We start from the raw sequence: 24,053 nt of genomic DNA, 5'->3' as shown, positions 1-24,053 counted from the left end.
AAGTATAAAGGGGATTGATCTAGCAAAATTAGTTTGAATAATTTTGATTATTCATTACTATTCATATCTCTTTCTAAAGGCACAGCAAATCCAAAAGTCACCTTTAAGATGTCAGAAATAATGATTGATACTGAAGGAAGGGTAAGTATGAAATGTTGAGTTGATTTATGTCACTTAACTAGTCAGTCTAGTAGATATCTTAGGTATTCTTTTTATTTTTTTATTTTATTTTATTTTTAAAGATTTTATTTATTTGACAGAGAGAGACACAGTGAGAGAGGGAACACAAGCAGGGGGAGTGGGAGAGGGAGAAGCAGGCTTCCCGCTGAGCAGGGAGCCTGATGCGGGGCTCGATCCCAGGACCCTGAGATCATGAGCTGAGCCGAAGGCAGACACTTAACAACTGAGCCACCCAGGCGCCCCTAGATATACTTTTTAATTTTTTGAACTCATTTAACTTGCTGAGATCTGTGGACCATGCTTTGGAAACTCTTTGCTGGTTCCCAAGACAAGAATATAGGGATATGCATATTTACCACTCCTTTCCAAAAGTTTTTCCTCTCTGCCATTGTTAATTCTTCAGATCCATATTTTAAAAATAGCAGTCATTGACTAGTGACTTACCTTCTGTGTTGGATGTCCCACATTTCTCTTGTATTTCTGCTTTCCATTTGGATAGTAGAATGCTTATAAGCTGACTGCATACAAGATTAATTAAAAAATAGTCTTCTTGGGGCACCTGGGTGGCTCAGACGGTTAAGCATCTGACTCTTAATCTCGTATCAAGCCTTGATATCAGGGCAGTGAGTCAAGCCCCGCATTGAGCTCCATGCTGGGTGTGGAGCCTACTTAAAAAACAAAAACAAGGGCGCCTGGGTGGCTCAGTTGGTTAAGCGACTGCCTTTGGCTCAGGTCATGATCCTGGAGTCCCTGGATCGAGTCCTGCATCGGGCTCCCTGCTCAGCAGGGAGTCTGCTTCTCCCTCTGACCCTCCCGACCCTCCCCCCTCTCATGCTCTCTCTCTGTCTCTCTCTCTCAAATAAATAAATAAATAAAAATCTTTAAAAAAAAAACCAAAAAACAAAAACAAAACAAAACAAAACAAAAACCCAGTCTTCTCTGATAGACTTTTTTTAACAGCTTTATTGAGATATAATTCACATACAGTACAGTTCACTCTTTTAAAGTTTTAGAATGGCTTTTAGTATATTAACAGAATTATGCAACCATTACCACAATTTTAGAACATTTCATCACCCCACAAGAAACCCCACATCCCTTAATCATCACCCTCCAACCTTCATATGTCCCTTGGCACTGGGCAGCCATTGATCTACTTTTTGTCTGTAGATTTGCCTATTCTGGGCACTTCATATAAATGGAATCATACAGTATCTAGTCTGGTTTCTTTTATTTAGCATCATGTCTTCAAGCTCCATCTATATTGCACCATGTATCAGCACTATTTTGCCTTTTTTTTTTTTTAAGTTTTTATTTATTTATTTAAGTAATCTCTACACCCAACATGGGGCTTGAACTCACAACCCTGAGATAAAGAGTCGCATGCTCTTCCGACTGAGCCAGCCAAGCGCCCCAGCACTTTCTTGCTTTTTATCACCCAGTAATATTCTATTGTGTGGCTATACCACATTTTATTTACCCACGTATCAGTTACAATTAGGGTGTTCCACCTTTTGGCTGTTATGAATAATGCAACCATGAATCTGTGTGTATGTTTTCGCTTCTCTTGAGAGATACCAAGAAGTAGAATTGTTCAGTCATATGATAGCTCCATGTTTAACCTTTTGAGGAACTACCAGACTGTTTGTCCAAAATGGTTACACTATTTTACATTCCCATTGTGTGAAGTTTCCAGTCTCCACATCCTCATCAACCCTTCTATTGTTTGTCTTATTTATTATAGCCATCCTAGTAAGTTTGAAATTGTATCTGATTGTGATTTTGACTTAAATTTTCCTGATGGCTAATGACGTTGAGCATCTTTTCATGTGCTTATTGGCCATTGGTAGATCTTCGTTGGAGAATTATCTATTCAGATCCTTTGCCTTTTTTTAAAAAATTTCCTTCTTTGGGTGCCTGGGTGGCTCAGTCGGTTAAGTGTCTGCATTCGGCTCAGGTCATGATCTCAGGGTCATGGGATCGAGCCCCATGTCAGGCTCCCTGCTCAGCGGGGAGTCTGCTTCTCCGGCTCCCTCTGCCTCTGCTCCTCCCTGCACTCATGCTCTCTCTCAAATAAATAAAATCTTTTTTTTTTTTTAAGATTTTAATTATTTATTTGAGAGAGAGAGAATGAGAGAGAGCACGAGAGGGAAGAGGGTCAGAGGCAGAAGCAGACCCCCGCTGAGCAGGGAGCCCAATGTGGGACTCGATCCCGGGACTCCAGGATCATGACCTGAGCCGAAGGCAGTCGCTTAACCAACTGAGCCACCCAGGCGCCCAAAATCTTTAAAAATAAGTAAACAGACAAACTGTGTTGGCTAGATTTTTAAAGGAAAAAAGTTGTTTACTTAGGGCCATTTCACTAATATATTACACAAATCATATTTTCGGCTAAAATATAGGGAACTAGGGATTATTATTTTTCTTTGATAACTAGAGTCTAAATAAAGTGATTAAAACCTGTTTTTACCAGTTATTAGCAAGGGCTCTGTTAGTATATATAAACTCATGGTAAAAGACTTTTAGACTGTGCTAATTCTTGTGCTTAGAACTTTTTTAGGCATGAAGAGCACACCAGTGTAGGTAACCCATAACTTACTTCTGGTTTTGCTGTATCTCTCATGCCTTTTTAAATACCTAAGTCTGAAAAAATGTCATGCTGTTAAAGATGATGATTTAGGTTGACTAGTAAACTAGTTACTGATCTAAATCTTCTGTAACTCGATTCCTTTTTTTTCCTTTTTAATAGATTATCGATGTCATAGATAAGGAACTAATTCAACCTTTTGAGATTCTGTTTGAAGGAGTTGAATATATTGCCAGAGCTGGATGGACTCCAGAGGGAAAATAGTGCGTATGTTAAATTGTCACTTCTTTATATGTAATTTAGAATCCAGAACTTTAGAAATGTTTATGTTACTAGGCTTGCCCTTCAGTTGGAGATGCCTTCACATGCAAATTTGCAGAGTAGTTATTTCTGCACAGAGAACTTTTCCTGAGCTAAGTGGGCTTGTGGATTCGTAATCCTGTAAGTATAGGGGCATATTGCATTTTCATTCTGTCTGTTACATGGCCAGTCATGGTTTCAGTGTTTATTTGTGGTTAAATTGTATGACTTTAGGGCTCACGTATAAGAATGTCTATATTTTTTTATTATATAATTTAAGCAAAACTTTTCGTAGAGTTTTGTGAAGGTGATTACATATAGTTCCTAAGGTAGACAACAGGAGTTTCACAAGGCCGCCAATTGTTGACACTAAGGGGAAAAAACAATTTCATAGGTCATTTGTGGTTTTAGGAGTTTAAAGAAAACCACTTTTAAAAAAAACTCTACTCAAGCCTAACTTTAAAAAATAAGTATAGAATAAGCTAATACTTTTAATTAGCCATTTATAAGTGATAATTTAACATCTACTAAAGCAATTCTTTAATTGTGATTACAGAAATAACAGATGGGTACTAGAGGAGAGAGTAGGGGAATATTCATTTTCTGAGAGATGGCTTTATTTTTGGTGCTTTTTTTGTTTGTTTGTTTAAATAGTGCTTGGTCCATTCTACTAGATCGCTCCCAAACTCGCCTACAGATAGTGTTGATCTCACCTGAATTATTTATCCCAGTAGAAGATGATGCCATGGAAAGACAGAGACTCATCGAGTTGGTGCCTGACTCCGTGACACCATTAATTATCTATGAAGAAACAACAGACATCTGGATAAATGTATGTATGCTTTCCTGTACTTGGTTATATATTTTCTCAGAATGCTAAAGCAAGTGAAGTTTTATAGAAAACTATCCAAACGAATTTTTAAATTCAGAGTAACCAGGAACGTTATTTGCTTAGTTTGAACATTTCAAATTGGAATGTTTGTAGATAGAAAGTAGATGTCATTGACATGACAAAGAGATAATGTTATCTCCTTGGTTGCAAATTTGCCCTTGTTCCTGGACACATCATGTATTGAAAAACAGCCTCATCAGTGCCTCTTAGGAGGACCTCAGTAGAAGTCTAGAAGAGACTTTCTCTTTTAAGTTGGCAAACTATACCAAAATTTACCAGTTGGGATTGAGTTTTTCATTTTCCAATTTAGTGGACAAAACTTAAACAAGATACAAAATAAATAAAGCCAGATCACTCCCTGGCTGAGTACAGGCTTTATATGATTCACCCTTCAACTGTTACAATATTTCTCTTTAGAAAAGAAAAGTAGTAAGATTTTGGATAAGAATAAGTAGTAAGATTCTGTAATAAGATTTGTATCATTAAACCTCATGCCATGTTTCAAAGGATTATAGAGATGAGTAAGAAAAAGCTTTTGGTCGTATTTTTCTTTTTTCACCATAGGGAACATTTATTTCTCAATGGATGAAGTCTATGACTAAAGTGAGATAAATCTGAAAGGACCAGACAAAATCTATATTGTAAATACACAGTACCCCCTAGCACTGACAGTTATTTATATTTCGGAATGTATTTATCAAGTAATTCTTCTTTCTCTAACTTAATTGAATTGTTTATGTAGTATTTTCATTAATGTGTATAGTAAATTAAGCTATTCATTTTACAGATCCATGACATCTTTCATGTTTTTCCCCAAAGTCATGAAGATGAAATTGAATTTATTTTTGCCTCTGAATGCAAAACAGGTTTCCGTCATTTATACAAAATCACATCCATTTTAAAGGAGAGCAAATATAAACGATCCAGTGGTGGGCTGCCTGCCCCAAGTAAGAAATCCTTTTTTATTTAGAAAATATATATATATATATATGTTGGGGGCAGAAAGTGGGAGGGGCAAGGTAATATAATGTCACTTTTGTATACTTTATATACTTTAAAGCATCAGTACTTGCTTCATTAAGCTTAATATGTAAGTTAAGCTAAAATATAAATACATATGTGAAATCACAGGACAAAGTTCTTGATGGATATGTAAGAAACTATTAATAGTGAGTAATCTCTGGGAATGGAATTACTTGTTTTTGCTTTCTACTTTTGCCTTGACTATAATTTTTAATTTGTTTAAAGTGAGCCCAAGTCATATTTAGATTTAAAAAGCTGTTTTTAAAATGTTATTTGGTTATTAGATATTTTTACATCCTAGTTTTGTTTTGTTTTTTTACATACTATGTTTTTTTTTTTTTAAGATCATGTATTTATGAGAGAAATCACCAGTGTGAGGGAGAGAGCACGAGTCAGGGGGAGGAGCAGAGGGAGAGGGAGAAGCAGACTCCCTGCTGAGCAGGGAGCCCAACATGGGGCTCCATCTCAGGACCCTGAGATCATGACCTGAGCAGAAATCAAGAGTTGGCTACATAACTGACTGAGCCACCCAGGCGCCCCTCCTATTTTTTTTTGGTTTAATACTGTCTGCATCTACACTGAAGTTAATATGGTTATAGCTCTTCAGATTGATATAATTATGCTGTCCAAAGTGAAATTAAATATTGTGTCAGCTGGAATTAATTTCTCTCTAAAAAGTGATGGTTTTCCTTCTGGGAAATGTAATACAGAATGGACATGTAAGCCTGGAAAAAGTGAAATGGTATATCCAGTAGTTCTCCTGTTTTTGTTTTTGTTTTTTTATTTGAGTTATAGTTTTCTGCTTTAATAATATAGAGTTTGTTTTAGAGTGGTAGGCACTTTATGATAATGTTATATGCTTAAATGCCATTTGTGACATAGACTCAACAGCCATTTTTTAAGTTGTGGCAAAATATACACAAAATCTACCATTTTAACTATTTCAGTGTACTGTTTAGTTGTATTAAGTATGTTTCTATTGTTATGCAACCATTAACTACCATCTACCTCCAGAACTTTTTTCATCTTCCAAAACTGAAGCTATGCAGTAAATAATACCCAGTTTAGCTTATTGCTCCCTCCCCTCAACCGCTGACAACTACTTTCTGTCTCTCTGATTTTGACTACTCTAGATACTTCATATAAGTGGAATTATACAGTATTTGCCCTTTTATGTCTAACTTACTTCACTTTGCATAATGTCCTCAAGTTTTATCCACGTCATAGCATATGTGAGAATGTCTTTCATTTTTAAGGCTGAATAAATTCAACTGTGTGTATAGACCACATTGTGTCTTCTATTCCTCTGTCTACAGACACTTGGGTTCCTTCCATGTTTTGGCTGTTGTGACCAGTACTGCTATGAACATGGGTATACAGATACCTGTTTTGAGACCCTGCTTTCAGTTCTTCTGGGTGTATACCCAGAAGTGAAATTACTGGATCATACGGCAATTCTATTTTTAATATTTTGAGGAACCACCATACTCTTTTCTGTGGCAGCTGCACCATTTTATATTCCCATTAGCAGTGCGCAAGGGCTCCAGTTCATCAACATCCTTGTCAACACTTGTTATTTTCCATGTGGTTTGTTTATTTGTATGTTTGTTTGGGTATAGCCATCCTAGTGAAGTGGTATGAAGTGGTATGCCATTGTGCCTTTGATTTGCATTTCCCTAATGACTAGTAACATTGTACATCTTTTCATGTGTTATTATCCATTTGTATATCTTCTTTGGAGAAGTGTTTGTCTGAATCCTTTGCCAACTTTTCAAGTGGGTTGCATGTTTTTCTCAACAAGGCCTTTTAAATATCGTTCTTATTTGGGAAACATGCGCTACATCTTAGGACTAACAAAATAAATACTGCCTATGACTCTGTTCCTTTACTGAGCCTAATTTTTTTAAGGCAGACTGCATCTTGTATATCCAAGATGATGAATTTCTTCCTTGAGAGCCTTAGTGTGAAATTGCCCTCACCAGCTCCTCTATTGTTCATAAATTAAATCCACTTACGAAATTCCAGAAATTTTACTACACGGGCTGTGGGAAGGGGTTGGGGGAGAGGGAGAAGCAGGCTCCACACTGAGCAGGGAACCCAGTGCAGGACTCAATCCCAGGACCCTGGCATCATGACCTGAGCAGACACTTAACCAACTGAGCCACCTAGGCACCCTCCAGAAATTTTAGTGATGAAGAATGGTCAAAGAGCTGTGAATAATAATTAATTAACTAAAACAGTATTTGGGGAACAGTAATAAAATGTTGGTAACTTAAAATTATAAACTCCTGTTGAAGAGTGTAGGCAGTTAACATTCATCCCTGAAGCCTAGCCTCTTTGTTCCCTCTCAGTGTCTCTTTCTGGACCCCTCAGTTTATCTACCTCTTCTTTCCCTCCCCCTCCTTTCTTCTTAGACTTTCTTTCTCCAAATTTTCCTTTTTCCGTGGTATCTACTTTATCTTCCTCCTCCCTCTTCTTCCTCAAGTGGCTATAATGTGAAACAATTAGTACTTGTTATATATATATTAAATAGTATTTATTTCCTGGACACAAAATTTAAAGTACTAAGTTGAATTTTTGTGTCTTAAGAAAAAATAAATCAACTTTTTTAACCTTACAGGGACCCTAGTTAAGACCCTGTACCATCGTATAATCCGTCCCCAGCTGTCTCTTCCCACAGTGCTACTAGGCAAAGAGAAATGGTTTCCATTTTTTAACCTCCTCCTTCGGCCACTGGCCACCGAGAGTTTTCTTTACCCAGACAGAATCTCATAAAGACAAATGGGGCATGTTGGCATTTACTGTGGTAATACCCAGTTTATTTTTTGGCAGATGAAGAACAATTGTATAAAAATTCTTCTTTTGTGGCTTTCTAAGTAGTTTGTTGCATTTCTAGAGGAAATGCCTTGTCAACCCATTAGACTTCTAGGTCTTAGGAATACAGTTGCTTTTGAGTTTTTTTCTGGCTTTGCCATCAGAATCTATTTTGCTGTTTTTACTTGATTTTACATGGATCCTTCCACCATTATTCCATTGTATTGTGAAGACTCATAACTTGGAATTTTTTTAACTATAGACTTTTTTAAAAGTAAGGTGAAATTCACATAACATTAAATTAACCACTTTAAAATGAACATTTTAAACATTTTATTTTTTTTTAAAGATTTATTTATTTATGGGTGGGGAGGGACAGAGGGAGATGGAGAGAGAGAATCTCAAGCAGACTCCCCACTGAGGAGAGTCTGTCTCAGGGCTCAATCTCACAACCCTGAGATCATGACCTGAGCTGAAATCAAGAGTTGGACGCTTAACCAACTGAGCCATCCAGGCGCCCCTTGAACAAACATTTTAAAATGAATAGTGGCAGGGCACCTGGCTGGCTTAGTTGGTGGAGCATATGATTCTTGATCTCAGGGTCTTGAGTTCAAGCCTCACATTAGGTGTAGAGATTACTTTTTTAAAAAAAAATTTAAGTTAAACATTAAGAAAAATAAGATAAACAGTGGCATTTAGTACATTCACAGTGTTGTGCAGTCAGCACCCATGCCTAGTTTCAAAACATTTTCATTACCCCAGATATAACTTAAATTATTTAATGTGCTTTTGGAAAAAAGAGGTTTAGAGTAATGTTCTTCGTTGTTTCATTTGCTTATAGTCTGATACGGAGTGCTGAATGATAACTATGTTTATCTTTAGGTGATTTCAAGTGTCCTGTCAAGGAAGAAATAGCAATTACCAGTGGTGAATGGGAAGTTCTTGGCCGGCATGGATCTAATGTATGCTCTTTTATTCTACTGATATGTTTGGTCAACATTTGCTGTGTTTATGCAGTACAAAAAAACTGTAGTACAACTTTATATGACCCCAGTGTTTTGACAGTATTAAGTTAGGGCCTACAAGAACTCAAGTTTTAGAAAGGAAGAATCTTAGTTTAAATTATAAATCACCCGTTTTATAGTCCTGGTATTAGATGTGTTCTGGTTACTTAAGTTCATCATTTTCAAGTATAGTGTTGCTGCTTAATAAGAAAAAGGCTGGTCCATATTTTCTGAGTCTGCAAAAGTTGTGAGTTGGGATATTGTTTGAAAATTATTTTTATATCTCTTATAGACTGCTCATGTCATTTCTGCATTTGAACTTGCATTTACTACTTCTGAGATAGTGATTCTCTTTCACTTACCTGTTTATCTTATCTCACAAATTTAAAGTTTTATCCACCACCTTCAAAGAGTGGTGGACATATATACAGAGTGTAGGTTGATATGGAAAAGGAGGAAAATCCACCCTCTTTCCTCTTAGCATGTGGCCTTCTGTAACAATTCAGTGAATTTGAATTTTTTTTTTCTTTTGCCTTTCATAGTATCTTGTGTTTCTTTGAACTTTCAGTTAGGTGGTCAGTTTCCTGAGAGCTCTAAGAACCCCATCTTTTATGTGTGTGATACATTCAGTTAAGTTGATGTATGCTACCAGGATTTAGGGAAGGCCTTTGATTTCCTTAAATTGATGTGGAGATTTATTAAAGGATTAGGTGTACTGGCTGCTATAGAAGTCACTTACAGTCCCCAAGGTGGTTAAGGAGAGAAAGTGAAGATCCCGGTGTCAGGTTTGGTTTTGTTGGTAAAAACTTTAGAATATCGTAGGTAACCGTTAGTCTAATTTCCACTGAGCGTCTCACGTGGCCTTCTGGTTATATATATCCAAGTATATTTTTTCTGTTTAGGGACCTTGGATGTTATTGTCATTTGAGAAGAATCTTACTGTGCAATTCCAAGTTCTGATAACAAAAAATTACACTATTATAAAGTTCCTGCTTGTGTAATGGTTGGATAATACTGATGGAACCCACAGAATTGTATTTACGCAGATCTGAATCTTATTTCAGCAACCTAAATGTCTGTTACTTGCAGTTATGTGCATCAATTTTCTTCTTTCTTTATGTCATGCTTACTTATGTAATGTGTTTGTGCCTCTCTTTCTTACTCTTTCATATCCCTCTATCCTGGCCTTATCTTTTTAAAGTTACCTTTTCCTTCTCTGCTTTTGTCAGTGACCTTGTTCCCACCCAAAGATTTTTAATGGCAATAATTGGGTAAAGCTTTGAGACTTTTTTTTTTTTTAAGATTTTTAATTTATTTATTTGACAGAGACACAGCGAGAGAGAGAACACAAGCAGGGGGAGTGGGAGAGGGAGAAGCAGGCTGCCCGCCGAGCAGGGAGCCGATGCAGGGCTCAATCCCAGGACTGGAATCATGACCAGAGCTGAAGGCAGACTCTTAATGACTGAGCCACCCGGGTGCCCTGAGCTTTGAGACTTTTAAGCCCATGTGCTCCTCACTATTGGGGAGTGGTTCTCAAAGTATAGTCCTTGGACCAGCTGTATAGCCTAAGCGTCACCTGGGAACATTTTAGAAATGTAAATTATTGGGCCCACCCCAGACCTTCTGAATCAGAAATTCTGGTGGCAGAACCCAGCAATCTGTTTAACAAACCCCTCAAGGTGATTCTGATACTTCTGTTTAATAAAGTAGTTACACGAAACAAAGAAAAGAACCTTTAAATCAGGGGTGAGAAATTAACCAGTTATTTCTTCAGTTTTGAAAGGCCTTACTCCCAGCTGCTAGGTCAAGAGCAGAACCTATCCTAACCTTTTGCGCAGATTAACACATACCTGTGAAACTTCATGAATGTTTGTTCTGGCATTTCCTCTCACTTGTATCCTTTCTGTATATGTCATGTGGGCCTACTTAATCTCAACCGTGTTTATTTATGTACCTGTGTATGCTAAAAAATATTTAATAATGAAGAAACAGTGTCCTGGAGAAAATGTGGCATTTAAAAATACTTGCTTTTGGAAATGTATCTGTGTTTTCTTTGCTGGGCAAAAAAATTTGAATTTCATTAAACACTGAATAGCCTGGTAGAAGATTTTTTTTTTTTTAAAGATTTTATTTATTTATTTGAGAGAGAGAATGAGATAGAGAGCATGAGAGGAGGGAGGATCAGAGGGAGAAGCAGACTCCCTGCCGAGCAGGGAGCCCGATGCGGGCCTCGATCCCAGGACTCCAGGATCATGACCTGAGCCCAAGGCAGTCGCTTAACCAACTGAGCCACCCAGGCGCCCTGGTAGAAGATTTTTTTAAAGGGACAATAAAAGCCATTTATTTAGACTCCTACTGTAATTTGTGAAGAATATTAAATTAATTCAGCTGTGAGTTTACTTACAGTTTTTTGAGTTCTGAATGAAGACTTAAAAGATCTTACCCATGGGCACCTGGGTGGCTCAGTTGGTTGAGCGACTGCCTTCGGCTCGGGTCATGATCCCGGGGTCCTGGGATCGAGTCCCACATCGGGCTCCCGGCTCAGCAGGGAGCCTGCTTCTCCCTCTGACCCTCTCCTCTCTCATGCTGTTTCTCGCTCGCTTGCTCTCTAATAAATAAATAAATAAAATCTTTAAAAAAAAAAAAAAAAAGATCTTACCCATACTTATTTATAAACTATACCAGTATTGAAACTGTAATTGAGTTCAGTTATTTCCCAACCCAGTAGATAAAATACATTTGCAAGTTTGTACAAAAGACCAAAAAAGTACTGCCTAAGATAATACTGCACTGAGAAATACACTGGATTCTAAAATTAGGCTCTTTTAAGTGTGCGTGAATGGTTGACCTCAGCTGCAATATAGGTATGTTTTTTCCCTGTAAAATGTTGTCGTTATAATGAAATAATTCTTGCATTTTAAGAAAAACCCACGTTTCAGTCATATAGGAAACTAATAATAGCATGCAATTCAAGTGTCCTTTTTCCTTGTGGACAAGATCTATTCTTAGGTAAAAGTCATAAGCAAAACCAACTCAGGTTTATTAACATTGGTGGCAAAATGTTTTAAGAGGCACAAGTTGAAGGGTGACTCAAATGATTCTAATTAAAATTGGGAATTGGTTGTTGAATTACTAGCCTGGCCAAGGTCCTGCTAGCACTGATTTTTCTATTGTTGTTTTTTTGACAGATCCAGGTTGATGAAGTCAGGAAGCTGGTATATTTTGAAGGCACCAAGGACTCTCCTTTGGAACATCACCTATACGTGGTCAGTTACGTAAACCCTGGAGAGGTGACAAGGCTGACCGACCGTGGCTATTCCCACTCTTGCTGCATCAGCCAGGTATTAGTCCCTGTTGGAAAAGAGTTTCCTATCATACAAAAGACCTTCTGCTGTAATACTCCTTTAGAGTAATGTGAAAATCAGTGAAATTGGCCTGCTGAAGTCTGATTCTCTGAGAAAAAACTTTAAAAAGTCTACTCTTTTTTTTTTTTTTTTTTAAGATTTTATCTATTTATTTGAGAGAGAGAACCAAAGAGTACACACAAGCGGGGGTAGTGGGCAGAGAGAGAGTGAGAAGCAGGCTCTTGGCTGAGCAGGAAGCCCAATGCGATACGGGGCGTGATGTGGGGCTTTGATTCAGGACTCAATGAAGGACTCGATCCCAGGACCCTGAGATCATGACCTGAGCCAAAGGCAGACGCTTAACCAACTGAGCCACTCAGGCTCCCCTAAAAAGTCTACTCTTTTTTTTTTTAAAGATTTTATTTATTTATTTGAGAGAGCGCTCATGCATGAGCAGGGGGGAGGGTCAGAGGCAGAGGGAGAAGCAGATTCCCCGCCGAGCAGGGAGACCTACGCGGGGCTCCATCCCAGGACCCTGGGACCATGACCTGAGCCGAAAGCAGACGCTTAACCGACTGAGCCGCGCAGGCGCCCTAAGAAGTCTACTCTTAACTTCAGCCTTGTATATGGACGTCAGTGGTCAGACTCTCAACCATACTTCTGCTCTAGCACCAGCGCAGATGGAGCACCTTTTTTACTTTTCCACAGGGAAAAAGTAATTGTTTCTCCTTTCTCTAGCATTGTGACTTCTTTATAAGTAAGTACAGTAACCAGAAGAATCCACACTGTGTGTCCCTTTACAAGCTTTCAAGTCCTGAAGATGACCCAACTTGCAAAACAAAGGAATTTTGGGCCACCATTTTGGATTCAGCAGGTACTCGTTTCCCTGAACCTGATTTTAAGTAGGATTAGTACATAAGTGCACTAAATCTGTTTCATAGATCCACATTTCTCATCTCTCACCACCACTTGTCCCTGAGCTGCTGAGTTCCTGATTAATCCCACCCTTCCTATTCTATCAACCACCAGATAAGATGGGTTACCTCCCATTCCAGGCAGGAGCAGGTCTGGAAGGCCTTTTTGAAGTTTTTAAATTTAATTTAATTTTTTACTTAAGCAGTCTTTACACCCAATGTGGGGCTTAAACTCATGACCCCTAGCTCAAGAGTTGCACGCTCTTCCAACTGAGCCAGCCAGATGCCCCTGGAGGGCCTTTTTGAAAATAAGCATAAAATAGTCACAGTATCAGCTAAGAAATGATTTGTTCACATGTTTGGGTAATTTCTCAGATAAACAGATGAGGATAATGTACACAGAACTAGTAAGACTGAGCAGGGAAGCTGAAGCTTTAGGGAATAACCAGCTGATAGCTTTAACTTTTTAAAGCACTTACAGTGGTCATCTTAATAAAAGGTAGAACACTTGTTCTGTATGGGAGTGAAGAGCACTGTGAATTATCTATCTTTTAAATGCTTGATTTCTTAAACAAAAAAATGGAGTAATTTTATGTATCTTTAATCCACTTTCTCCCCAAATCCTTTTTCCTGTTAAGTATTTTCACTCATGAATAGCTGCTAAGGGGTTAAGAAATTAGTGCAAAACCACAGGGTATGTTCTAATGTCTACAAGTAGAATTTGTAATATGGTGATGATCTCTGCTTAGATTGTAACATTATCCAGTACACACAGACTTAGGATAAGTCTGTATAGCTTTGGTAAACCAAAGACTGATCATGACTTTCATTTTTTCTGGGTCCTGGTTAGGCTTATTCTCTAGTGATCAGAAACAAATGTTTATTGAGCACCTGCTGTGAGCAAGTTAAATTGAGTTAAATTTGTGCTTCCAGTTTCTGATCAGGTATGTGCTTAACCATCATTAAGTTACACTGAACCAAGCACAAAGTATTTGTATAGTTCTGCATCTGAATACCTCCTAGGCTCCAGGGATTATTCAGAATATTGTGTACCTACTTTTGAAATAATTAAATATATTCATTAGATTATCTTTTTTAAAGATAAAGATTCTTGCTTATCACCTGAAAGGGGGATGGTCATTTATTTGTGTGGGGGGTTGTGGGTTTATGGTTTCTTTTCCTTGCTCTCAGATTGCAGAGCTCCCATAAGAACTCCTTTTATGTACTTTTTTTGTTATCTCCTCATAGGTCCTCTTCCTGACTACACCCCTCCAGAGATTTTCTCTTTTGAAAGTACTACTGGATTTACATTGTATGGGATGCTGTACAAACCTCATGATCTACAGCCTGGAAAGAAGTACCCCACTGTGCTGTTCATATATGGTGGTCCTCAGGTGGGCATATTTACTTAATTTAATTTAATTTTATTTTAATTCCAGTATAGTTAACATACAGTGTTATATTAGTTTAAGCAATTCTGTACATCACCCAGTGCTCATCACAACAACTGCACTCCTTAATCCCCATCACTTATTTCACCCATCCCCCCACCCAACTCTCAGGTGGGCATATTTATATACATACGTGTGTGTGTGTGTGTGTGTGTGTTTTTTAGGTGATTTGTTTTTTAAATGTCTCGTTAGTTGTTCAAGTTAAGATTTGAGCATTGTTGGGTCTCTGCTGTTCTTGACTCTGGCTTATGTTCTCATTCCTATTTAGAAGTTGAATTTTGTTACATGGCTAATTTAATAAATCAGTGTCAGTTTCTTAATTTACAGTAGGACTGAAACTGTCATAGCAATGAATATTCATGTCAGTAGGTAAATATGTTGTCTTTTATGTAGAGCAGACACTTGTTTGGGAAATGAAATTAAATAGTTAACTGTCTTGGTAAATAAAAAGAGTTTTAATAGATACTTTCAGAAGCCTTGGTAGCCTAATGAATTCCCCCTTTTCATTCTAAGTCTATATCTCTCAAGCAGACTAGAATACTTTTATCATCTAGTTAAGGCAACTGCTATACTACTATTCAGCATTGTAAGAAGTTTACACCTGGATTTTCCTTTTTCTGGATTAAATATTAGCATGTGAATATTAAGTAAATCCTGTTGACTGTCAGAGTAAAGTATTGGGGTAGGGGCATTGGTTAATTGGCACTTTTTAAAAATGTTTATTGATTATCTTATTGTTGGGCCTTTGAAGAAATTAGAATATAATTATACCATTTTTATAATGCAGCTCTTGACTCTGCAAATATCCTTCATAATTATATCCAGTTATTCAGTATCTGGAAATGTATCCAGATGCTAAAACATCCAAAAAATAGGGACCCCTAGCTGGCTCAGTCAGTAGAGCACGTGACTCTTGATCTCGGCTCAGGGTCATGAGTTCAAGCCCCACTTTGGGTGTAGAGCTTATTTTAAATATGGAAAAAAAAAAAAAAGACATCCAAAAAATAAAATAAAAGCAAAATAACTGCATAAGCCATAAAATCTCAGCAATGGCCATCATATATCAAGTTAAATCACTTTGCCATTGTTAAGTGTATTTTACAAATAAAACATGATTCACATTTGTATTATACTCATCTATACGTAAATCATAAACAAAATATAAACAGCTAAATTAGCCTTCTGTTAAAAACTTGAAGCCAAATCTTTGTAAACTTTAAAAAAAAGTCTTGGGGCGCCTGGGTGGCTCAGTTGGTTTAAAGTATCTGACTCTTGGTTTTGGCTCAGGTCGTGATCTCAGGTTTATGAGATTGAGCCCTACCCTGTGTCTGGCTCCCTGCTCAGCAGGGAGTCTGCTTCTCTCCCTCTGCTCATGTGCTCTCTCTCTCTCAAATAAATCCTTTTAAAAATAAAGGATTAATACAAAGAAATGCAAGAGAGAAATTACAAGACACTCTCAGAAGTTTTACATATTTTGGTATATTATTTTGATAATAAGGCTAAGTAAGAAGGATATTTCTCCTTTCCAGTGAAGAAATGATATATGAGATATGTGACACACACACTATAAAGACTAACTGGTTATGTAGATCTTTAAGACTAGAGAACTCCTTTATATTACTCCTTATTACTAATGATGTTTAAAAAGCCACAGGGGGCACCTGGGTGGCTCAGTAGGTTAAGTGTCTGTCTTTAGCTCAGGTCGTGATACCAGGGTCCTGGGATCAAGCTCCGCAACAGGCTTGCTGCTGGGCGGGGAGCCTGCTTCTCCCTCTCCCTCTGCACTTCCCCTGCTTGTGCTTGCTCTCTCTCTCTTTCAAATAAAAAGTAATAAATAAATAAAAATAACTTTCTGATTAAATCTTATTATCAGTCCAAACTGTGTCCTTTCTTGGTGTATGTTCAGGTCAAAGTGGGAATCTTGATTGGCAACAGTGTTACAATTTGTAACATGAAGTGAATTACTTCGTCACTAACTGCAGCAATGGCTATAGTTGGACGAAAGTGAAATCCAAGAAAAGCAAATATTTCTGATTAAAGTCATCTAGGCTTAGGTTTTTAAACTCTTTATTGATAACAGCTGTATGTTCTAACAAATCCTTGTCATGTTTCCTATGTGCTAGACACTTTTATAAATATAAATGTACAAGAAAGCAGGCTAAGTGATAGCAGGACACAGGTTTTGAAGAACTGATACTGAAGGAGACTTCTGAATTCTCAGTGCCAAAGGGCATTATGTTTAAGTACCTTCCTCCAGAAGTAGCAGGCCTCTGGCTGTGAGGGCACAAACACTGGCTCTTGGGGGAAATGTTCGTATCAGGCAGTTGAGGTCACTTTCGTGTGTGACAACAGACAAGAGTGAAGTGGATTTTTCTTTTTTTCTTTAAAGATTTATTTATTTATTTGAGAGAGAGAGTGAGTGCGAGCACATGGGGGTTGCGGGGCAGAGGGAGAGAGAGTCCGCAAACAGACTCCCTGCTGAGTGCAGAGCCAGACATGGGGCTTGGTCCCAGGACCCTGAGACCAGGACCTGAGCAGAAACCAAGAGTCGGACACCCAACTGACTGTGCCACCCAGCCACCCTGAAGTAGCTTTCTTTAAATACTCATTTTTGTGTTCTATGCCTAGTACTTCTTTTTTCAGCTCCCTCCTTTTTTGCTCCTCCTCCTAAGAGAGAAAGGGAAAACGCTATTAACTATACTGCAATTAAAATAAATTGGGTGGCTCAGTCGTTAAGCATCTGCCTTCGGCTCAGGTCATGATCCCAGGGTCCTGGGATCGAGCCCTGCATCGGGCTACCTGATCAGTGGGAGGCCTGCTCCTCCCTCTCCCACTTTCCCTGCTTGTGTTTCTTCTCTCGCTCTCCCTGTGTCAAATAAATAAATAAAATCTTTTAAAAAATAAATAATTTTTTTAAAAAGAAAGGGAAAACATCATTCTCCTATCTCCATTTTTCATTCATTCGTTCAGCAAATAGTCATTCAGTTCCCAGTATGTAACAGGTACTATTCTAGGCAGTGAGGATACCACAGCGAACAAATCAGACTAAGGTCCCCCCCTCATGGAGCTTAATGAGGAAAATAATAAATGACTAGACGTATAAATGATGGAACTTAATATAATGGATATGCTATGAATAATTATTGGGAAAGAGGATTGCAAAGAGACTAAAATGGGAGTTCTGTTAAGTTCAGGGAAGGTGTCTGAGGGTACGTAAGATGAGAAGGAGTGAACCACCTTAAAGACCTGAGGGAAGAGCATTCCAGACAGAGGGAACAGTAAATGTCAAGGTCCTGGGGATTAGAATCAAGTTGGTATAGTTGATAATAAAGTTATAGTATAGTACACAAGTAGGGATTTGAGATGAGGTCAGAGAAAAAACCAATGGCCAGATAATAATATAAGGTCTTAAAAGGCAATAAGATCTGAACTCTTTACTATTGGAGGGAGCTAAGCTATAAAGTCTTATGTAATTTACATTTTAAAATCATCCCTCTGCTATTGTGTGAATAGACTGTAGGAGGACAAGAGTAGAAACAGGAAGACCAGTTTTGCAGTTGTTACAGAGGTACTGAATATCCAGAAATTCAAAAAGAGAAGATTCTCTACACATGGCACACACACCCCAGTCTATCCTAATAAACGCTCAGTATGTATTTACTGTGTGAAGATGGTGTCGATTCTTATTTAAGTGGCTGATTTGGTTTTCCTGTTGGTTTCAGCCAAAAAAAACTTTTCATTTTTAGGGGGCTTGGGTGGCTCAGTCTGTTAAGTGTCCCACTCTTGGTTTCAGCTCAGGTCATGATCTCAGTTGTGAGATTGAGCCCTGCTTGTGAGATGGAGCCCTGCTCACTGGGGAGTCTGCTTGGGATTCTCTTCTCCCTCTTCCTCTGCCGCTCAGCCCCCTACTCGCTCACATGCTCACTCTCTCTAAATAAATAAATCCTAAAAAAAAAACAAAAAACTTCTTCTTCTTTCATTTTTGACAGAACCTTTTTTGTCATTGTTTAATGTCTATCTTAGTGTCCACCAAACCCTGAACTTCTCTAAATTTCTCTCTACTAATTAAAATCCTCTTTTGGGGGCACCTGGCTGGCTCAGTCAAAGAGCATGTAACTCTTGATCTCTGGGTTGTGAGTTCAAGCTCGATGTTGGATGTAGAGATTACTTAAATAAATAAAAAACTTTAAAAAAAATGAAGTCCTCTTTTCACTAGTTTATTTCTGTTGAGGCACTAAACCACATTTAATTCCTCAGTCATTTTGAAGTATGGTAGCATGATAAGTGATTTAAGAATTATCCTACCTTTTGCACTGATTTGTATAACAAGAAAAAGGAAGCTGGACTGGTCACAGTGTTTCATTAAAGTACTAAATTTTTCTGCTGCTGGTCAGGGACAACCCCAGAAGAGACGGGTAGGGAAGAAAAATGATCTTATTTATTCTTGTCTCTGTAATTTGAATGATACAGTTCTTCAGAGTAGCAGTAATGATTTTAGTTACTTTTTCTATGGGGTAGGTTAAATCTCTTGTCTCATATGTAAAGAATATCTTGGTTACAGTTTTAAAGTCTTTAGTTGCTCAGTAATTGCCCTGAACCTTGAGTGTGAAGTTAAAAAAAAAAAGAAACCACATAAACAAGAGAAATTTAAGTTAATTTAAAAATAAGTCAGGGAGAGGGGGAAATAGGGAGTTGCTAATCACCAAGCCCAAAGTCTCAGTTATGCACGATGAAAGGTTCTAGAGATCTGAACAACACTGTCCTATAGTTAATGATACTATAGTGTACATTTAAAATTTTGTTAAGAGGGTACATCTTGTGATAAGTGTTCTTGCCACAAGAAAATATAATTTCATTTTAAAAGCAAAATAATACAAAAAATTCAAGCTTTCTATTTTTCACAGCATCCTGCCTCTTTTGCTTTTTTATGCTACCATATAATACATTTCACTGAAGTTGTATTTCTTCCTCAGGTGCAGTTGGTGAATAACCGGTTTAAAGGAGTCAAGTATTTCCGCTTGAATACCCTAGCCTCTCTGGGTTATGTGGTTGTAGTGATAGACAACAGGGGATCCTGTCACCGAGGGCTTAAATTTGAAGGCGCCTTTAAATACAAAATGGTGTGTGAGCATATAAACATTTTTCTTTTAAAGACATTTACATTTTCTGGTTCATTGTTTGGTGTGAAATCTGAGAGAGCAAGTTGGGGGAAGGGGCTGTGAGTGAGTGAGAGCGGGGCAGAGAGAGAGAGTAAGAGAGAAAGAGAGTGTGTGTGTGTCTGTGTGTTATAGTTCAGGGGTGGGAGGGAAGATGCAACTTGGTATTCACTAGGCTAGCTCACATCTGCCTGTCTACCTGTATATAACTTTGGGGAGCTGAGATAGAACCACTTTTACACAGAAATACCCTTTCTTCCTATGATGTATATCCAGCTTAGCCAGAAAGCAGCACCATAGTTTTCAGCATCCTGTGCCCTACTGAGAGGAATAATTGAGATTTGTTCTGTCCTCTGTGAAGAGAGAAACCAACTGGTTAGTGCCTTCCTTGTGACAAGCCTCTTTCTCTCTACAGGAAGCTTTAAATGCTACCTTTTAGAGATGCCCCATGTCCTTTCTGCTGCTTTGGGAAATGATGAGAATCCGATGTTCCTTTTACACAGTAAGGCAGTTACTGTGTTTGCCAGTGTATTGGACATGCTGAGTAAGACATGGGATTTTCTCCCACAGCCAGTTCTTTGACCTTATGTTGTATTCTCATGTAAGTTTTTTTTGTTTTTATTTTTGTTTTTGGCTCAGTGAAGGAGATTGTGTGCACTGGCAGGCCTAGTAATACAGACAGGGTGGTGGTGGTAGGAATTAGGACTTAATAGGATTTAAAGAAATAGCATATGTTCAGTTCCTAGAAGTAGATGATGGGGAAATAGGAGAATAAGACCTCGGGAGTGATTCCTTCTGCTTTACTGCATTAAGTTTTAAAAAGAAGTAAAATTAGTCAACCACTTAAGGGGGCTAATTTTTTGTCTTTGGGTATAGGAAGGCTTGTTACAAGGAAGATGCTGACCTCTTAGCAGACAACAGAACAAATGGAAAGGGGAAATACCCATATAGCAAGGAACAGTTTGGGCCTCAGTAGGAAAGAACTTTGTGACTAAGGGGTAACTAAACTCTAGGACTGGCTAGCAACAGAAGCTATAGGCCCCTATCTCTAAATAGAGTTAAAAAAATTCTTTTCGGGCAACAGAATCTCAATTGATAATGAATTATTAAAAAATACTACAGGTATTTTTAGTGAAAACCATTTATCAGCTTTAAAAACACTCTGATGATGAGACTTCTATTCAGCAGAATCAGTGAAATGTTCTCCCTTTTTTGACAGGGTCAAATAGAAATTGATGATCAAGTGGAAGGACTCCAATATCTAGCTTCTCAATATGATTTCATTGACTTAGATCGTGTGGGCATCCATGGCTGGTCCTATGGAGGATACCTGTCCCTGATGGCATTAATGCAGAGGTCAGATATCTTCAGGGTATGTGGTTTCCTATTGTATTTCTTTTTGCAATAGGGGTAGAAGTTTCAATAAATTGAGGATATGAGAAAGTGCCTATTTTCTGAAGGTTTACAGAGTTGGCAATATTATGGAATGTTAGGATTTGTGTATCTAACAGTCATGTGAGATAATAGATGTATCTTGTCAACTTGTGATAGCCATGTAAGATATATATTTACATATCTATCTATCTGTATATTAAAAAACACTTGTTATCTTGATGACCAGTTGTTGGCTATTTATAGACATGCCAAAGATTATGGGAGATAGTCATGATTAGTAAAGCACGCATTCGCATATTGGGCTGTAATTACTTATTTAATTGCTGGACTGCAAGCTCTGATGTCAGGGACTTGCGTGCCCTTCACATCACTGTATCCTCAGTAGCCAAGCACAATGCGTGGCACATAGTAGGTCTTAAGTAAATCTTTATTGAATGAATACCGTATTAAATATATAAATGATGGTTACAATTTTATAAACAACTTCCTAGAGAAATATGTTAGAAGGAAATAATAAAGATGCCAAAAGTTGTTAAGAAAATGGCAATTATGAAGTGTTTTTCTTTTTTACTATTTCAATAATGTGATTTTTTCTTACAGTGAAAAATAATTTTAAGAATGAAAATGATAGGGTTTTTGTTCTTGCATGTATATTCAGATAATCTTTATAATAACCACAAAATAAACTGAAAACTGCCATAATTTTCCCAGGCTTGCAGCTGTCACGAAAGTAATTAGAATATTTAAGTATAAAACTGTGTGTGGGAACCTTAAAACGAGGAAAGTGTTTAGTGCTTAAATATATTTCATTCATTGTTAAAAATTCTGTACTGCCCGCAGAGGCTAAAAAAGAAAAAAGAAATGACTGCTTTTCCTATATAAAGCTGACACTTGTCACACTTTTTTCCCCCAGCAGCAGGAATGAGTTTACACTGAGACATTCATATGTTCTAGTTCAGTCTCCCCTTTTAACAAAGGGGCCCCAGTGTATATTTCAACTAGCCCAGGTTAAGGGTTTGATATTTGGCATGCCTGTGGAACATGAAGCTCACTGACTCACAAAGTATCAAATTCTTGACCTTGGCACTCCACTTTGATTTTCTGAGTTGCCTGAGACCATGTATGCCCCAGTTGTGGGGCTAAAGCCTAAGGATAATTTTAGCCTATAAATTTGCAGTTACACATTCTCATTGCTAGCCATTCTTTTTTGGACCACACTTGACTGTTACTGTTGTCTTCTGTAGGTTGCTATTGCTGGGGCCCCAGTCACTCTGTGGATCTTCTATGATACAGGTTACACAGAACGTTATATGGGCCACCCTGACCAGAATGAACAGGGCTATTACTTAGGATCTGTGGCCATGCAAGCAGAAAAGTTTCCCTCTGAGTAAGTTCAAGCTTTAAAATTCAGATTATAAATTTAAAATTGTAGTGTTAAAATTTGTCTTTAATAACAATGAAAACTACAAATACTGCAAAACCAAGACTAATATTTTAAAGATTTTATTTATTTGACAGAGAGACAGCGAGAGAGGGTACATAAGCAGGGGGAGTGGGAGAGGGAGAAGCAGGCTCCTTGCTGAGCAAGGAGCCCGATGCGGGGCTCAATCCCAGGACCCCGGGATCATGACCTGAGCCGAAGACAGACACTCAACGACTGAGCCACCCAGGCACCCCAAGACTAATATTATACAGACTACTCAAATGGCATAGCTATTTCTCAAAGCTGAATTACAGGCCAGTTCATCTAACCTGGTTTTTTTTTTTTACAAGTTATATTTGAAGCAATTACTGTACTGAAAGAAGTAAAGTATATAACTGTTTCAGGGTGGAAAAAATTCTCTTTCTGCTTAAATATATTCTATAGACAATGTTTATGATTTTTCTTTCCCTAGGGACATGCTATGATTATTGATAGATGCTAAGATCATCATAAGAAATAGAACACATAATTTTTCATTATATGTAGTATCTGGTTACTATATTATAAATTTATTACTGAAAATGTTGAATTCTCGGGGCTCCTGGGTGGCTCAGTCATTAGTCGTCTGCCTTCAGCTCAGGTCATGGTCCTGGAGTCCTGGGATTGAGCCCCGAGTCGGGCTCCCTGCACAGCGGGAAGTCTGCTCCCTCTCCCACTCCCTCTGCTTATGCTCTCTCTCTCTCTCTCAAATAAATAAAATGTTTAAAAAAAATAAAAATAAAAAACCAGAAAATATTGAATTCTTATTTTAATATTACATTATAAGGAAGTTAACTATTATTAACATTATATTACTATATAGTTATATTTGTTTTTATATAATTGTATATTATATAACTATATATAGTTGGATAGATTACATAACTGTAATATTAACTAATAGTTAATTGTGATCAGAGGAGTTAAGTGGTTTTCCCAAGTACTCTATTTTGCCTAATCCTGTAATCTTTCCATTTCTCTAGACCAAATCGTTTACTACTTTTACATGGATTCTTGGATGAGAATGTCCATTTTGCACACACCAGTATATTACTGAGTTTTTTAGTGAGGGCTGGAAAGCCATATGATTTACAGGTGAGTTCTTCATTTTCTGATTGAAGTAAGTAGTGATAGTGATTGATTACTTTGAAATATAATAACCTATGGAGTAAGGCTGAATTTTCAGCCTTACTTCAGAGAGTGGCCACTCTCTGCTTAAAGGATCTAAAGTCATAGGCATAGTTAGTAGTGCCTCTAGTTGGGTAAAAATTAAGATTTTGTTGAAGTTGGGCTAAGAACTGGCCTATTGGATTATAGAACTTGTGTATCTGTAACTGCTTTCAGTTTGTAATCATGGAAAAGATGACAGGAGTCCATTCAGTACAGTACCCTTTGCTTTTCTTTACATGGTCTTTTAATTTTTATTTTATATTGACATTGGAATAGAAAGCCACAAGTTAACCACCTCTATTGCTCCATTACTCAAAAAAAGGTTTTAAAAGATAACCTATTCGTTTCTTCCACCTTTGTA

At 37.7% G+C, this 24,053-nt stretch overlaps 1 protein-coding gene across 6 annotated transcripts in view; it reads left to right on the top strand.

Moving 5' to 3' along the window:
* DPP8 (dipeptidyl peptidase 8) overlaps positions 1–24,053 on the top strand; it is a 64,429-nt gene that overhangs the window by 33,500 nt on the left and 6,876 nt on the right. For 5 of the 6 annotated variants that reach the window (XM_034994449.1, XM_034994451.1, XM_034994453.1 and 2 more), the window contains 12 exons: positions 80–141; positions 2,930–3,030; positions 3,722–3,899; positions 4,747–4,906; positions 8,679–8,758; positions 11,989–12,141; positions 12,883–13,018; positions 14,307–14,452; positions 19,483–19,629; positions 20,885–21,037; positions 22,305–22,447; positions 23,506–23,617. In XM_034994449.1, the coding sequence (XP_034850340.1) occupies positions 80–141; positions 2,930–3,030; positions 3,722–3,899; positions 4,747–4,906; positions 8,679–8,758; positions 11,989–12,141; positions 12,883–13,018; positions 14,307–14,452; positions 19,483–19,629; positions 20,885–21,037; positions 22,305–22,447; positions 23,506–23,617 (1,571 nt within the window). Of the gene's footprint in view, positions 1–79; positions 142–2,929; positions 3,031–3,721; positions 3,900–4,746; positions 4,907–8,678; positions 8,759–11,988; positions 12,142–12,882; positions 13,019–14,306; positions 14,453–19,482; positions 19,630–20,080; positions 20,267–20,884; positions 21,038–22,304; positions 22,448–23,505; positions 23,618–24,053 lie in introns of those variants that run through there. The other variant, XR_004677335.1, reaches the window with a different exon arrangement.

This window comes from Mirounga leonina, unplaced genomic scaffold, assembly GCF_011800145.1.
Source record: "Mirounga leonina isolate KUSES-001 unplaced genomic scaffold, KU_Mleo_1.0 Mir_91, whole genome shotgun sequence".
NCBI classification, from domain to species: Eukaryota; Metazoa; Chordata; class Mammalia; order Carnivora; family Phocidae; genus Mirounga; species Mirounga leonina.
Note: the sequence above shows the minus strand (reverse complement) of the source record. Positions and strands in the feature narration are given on the sequence as shown.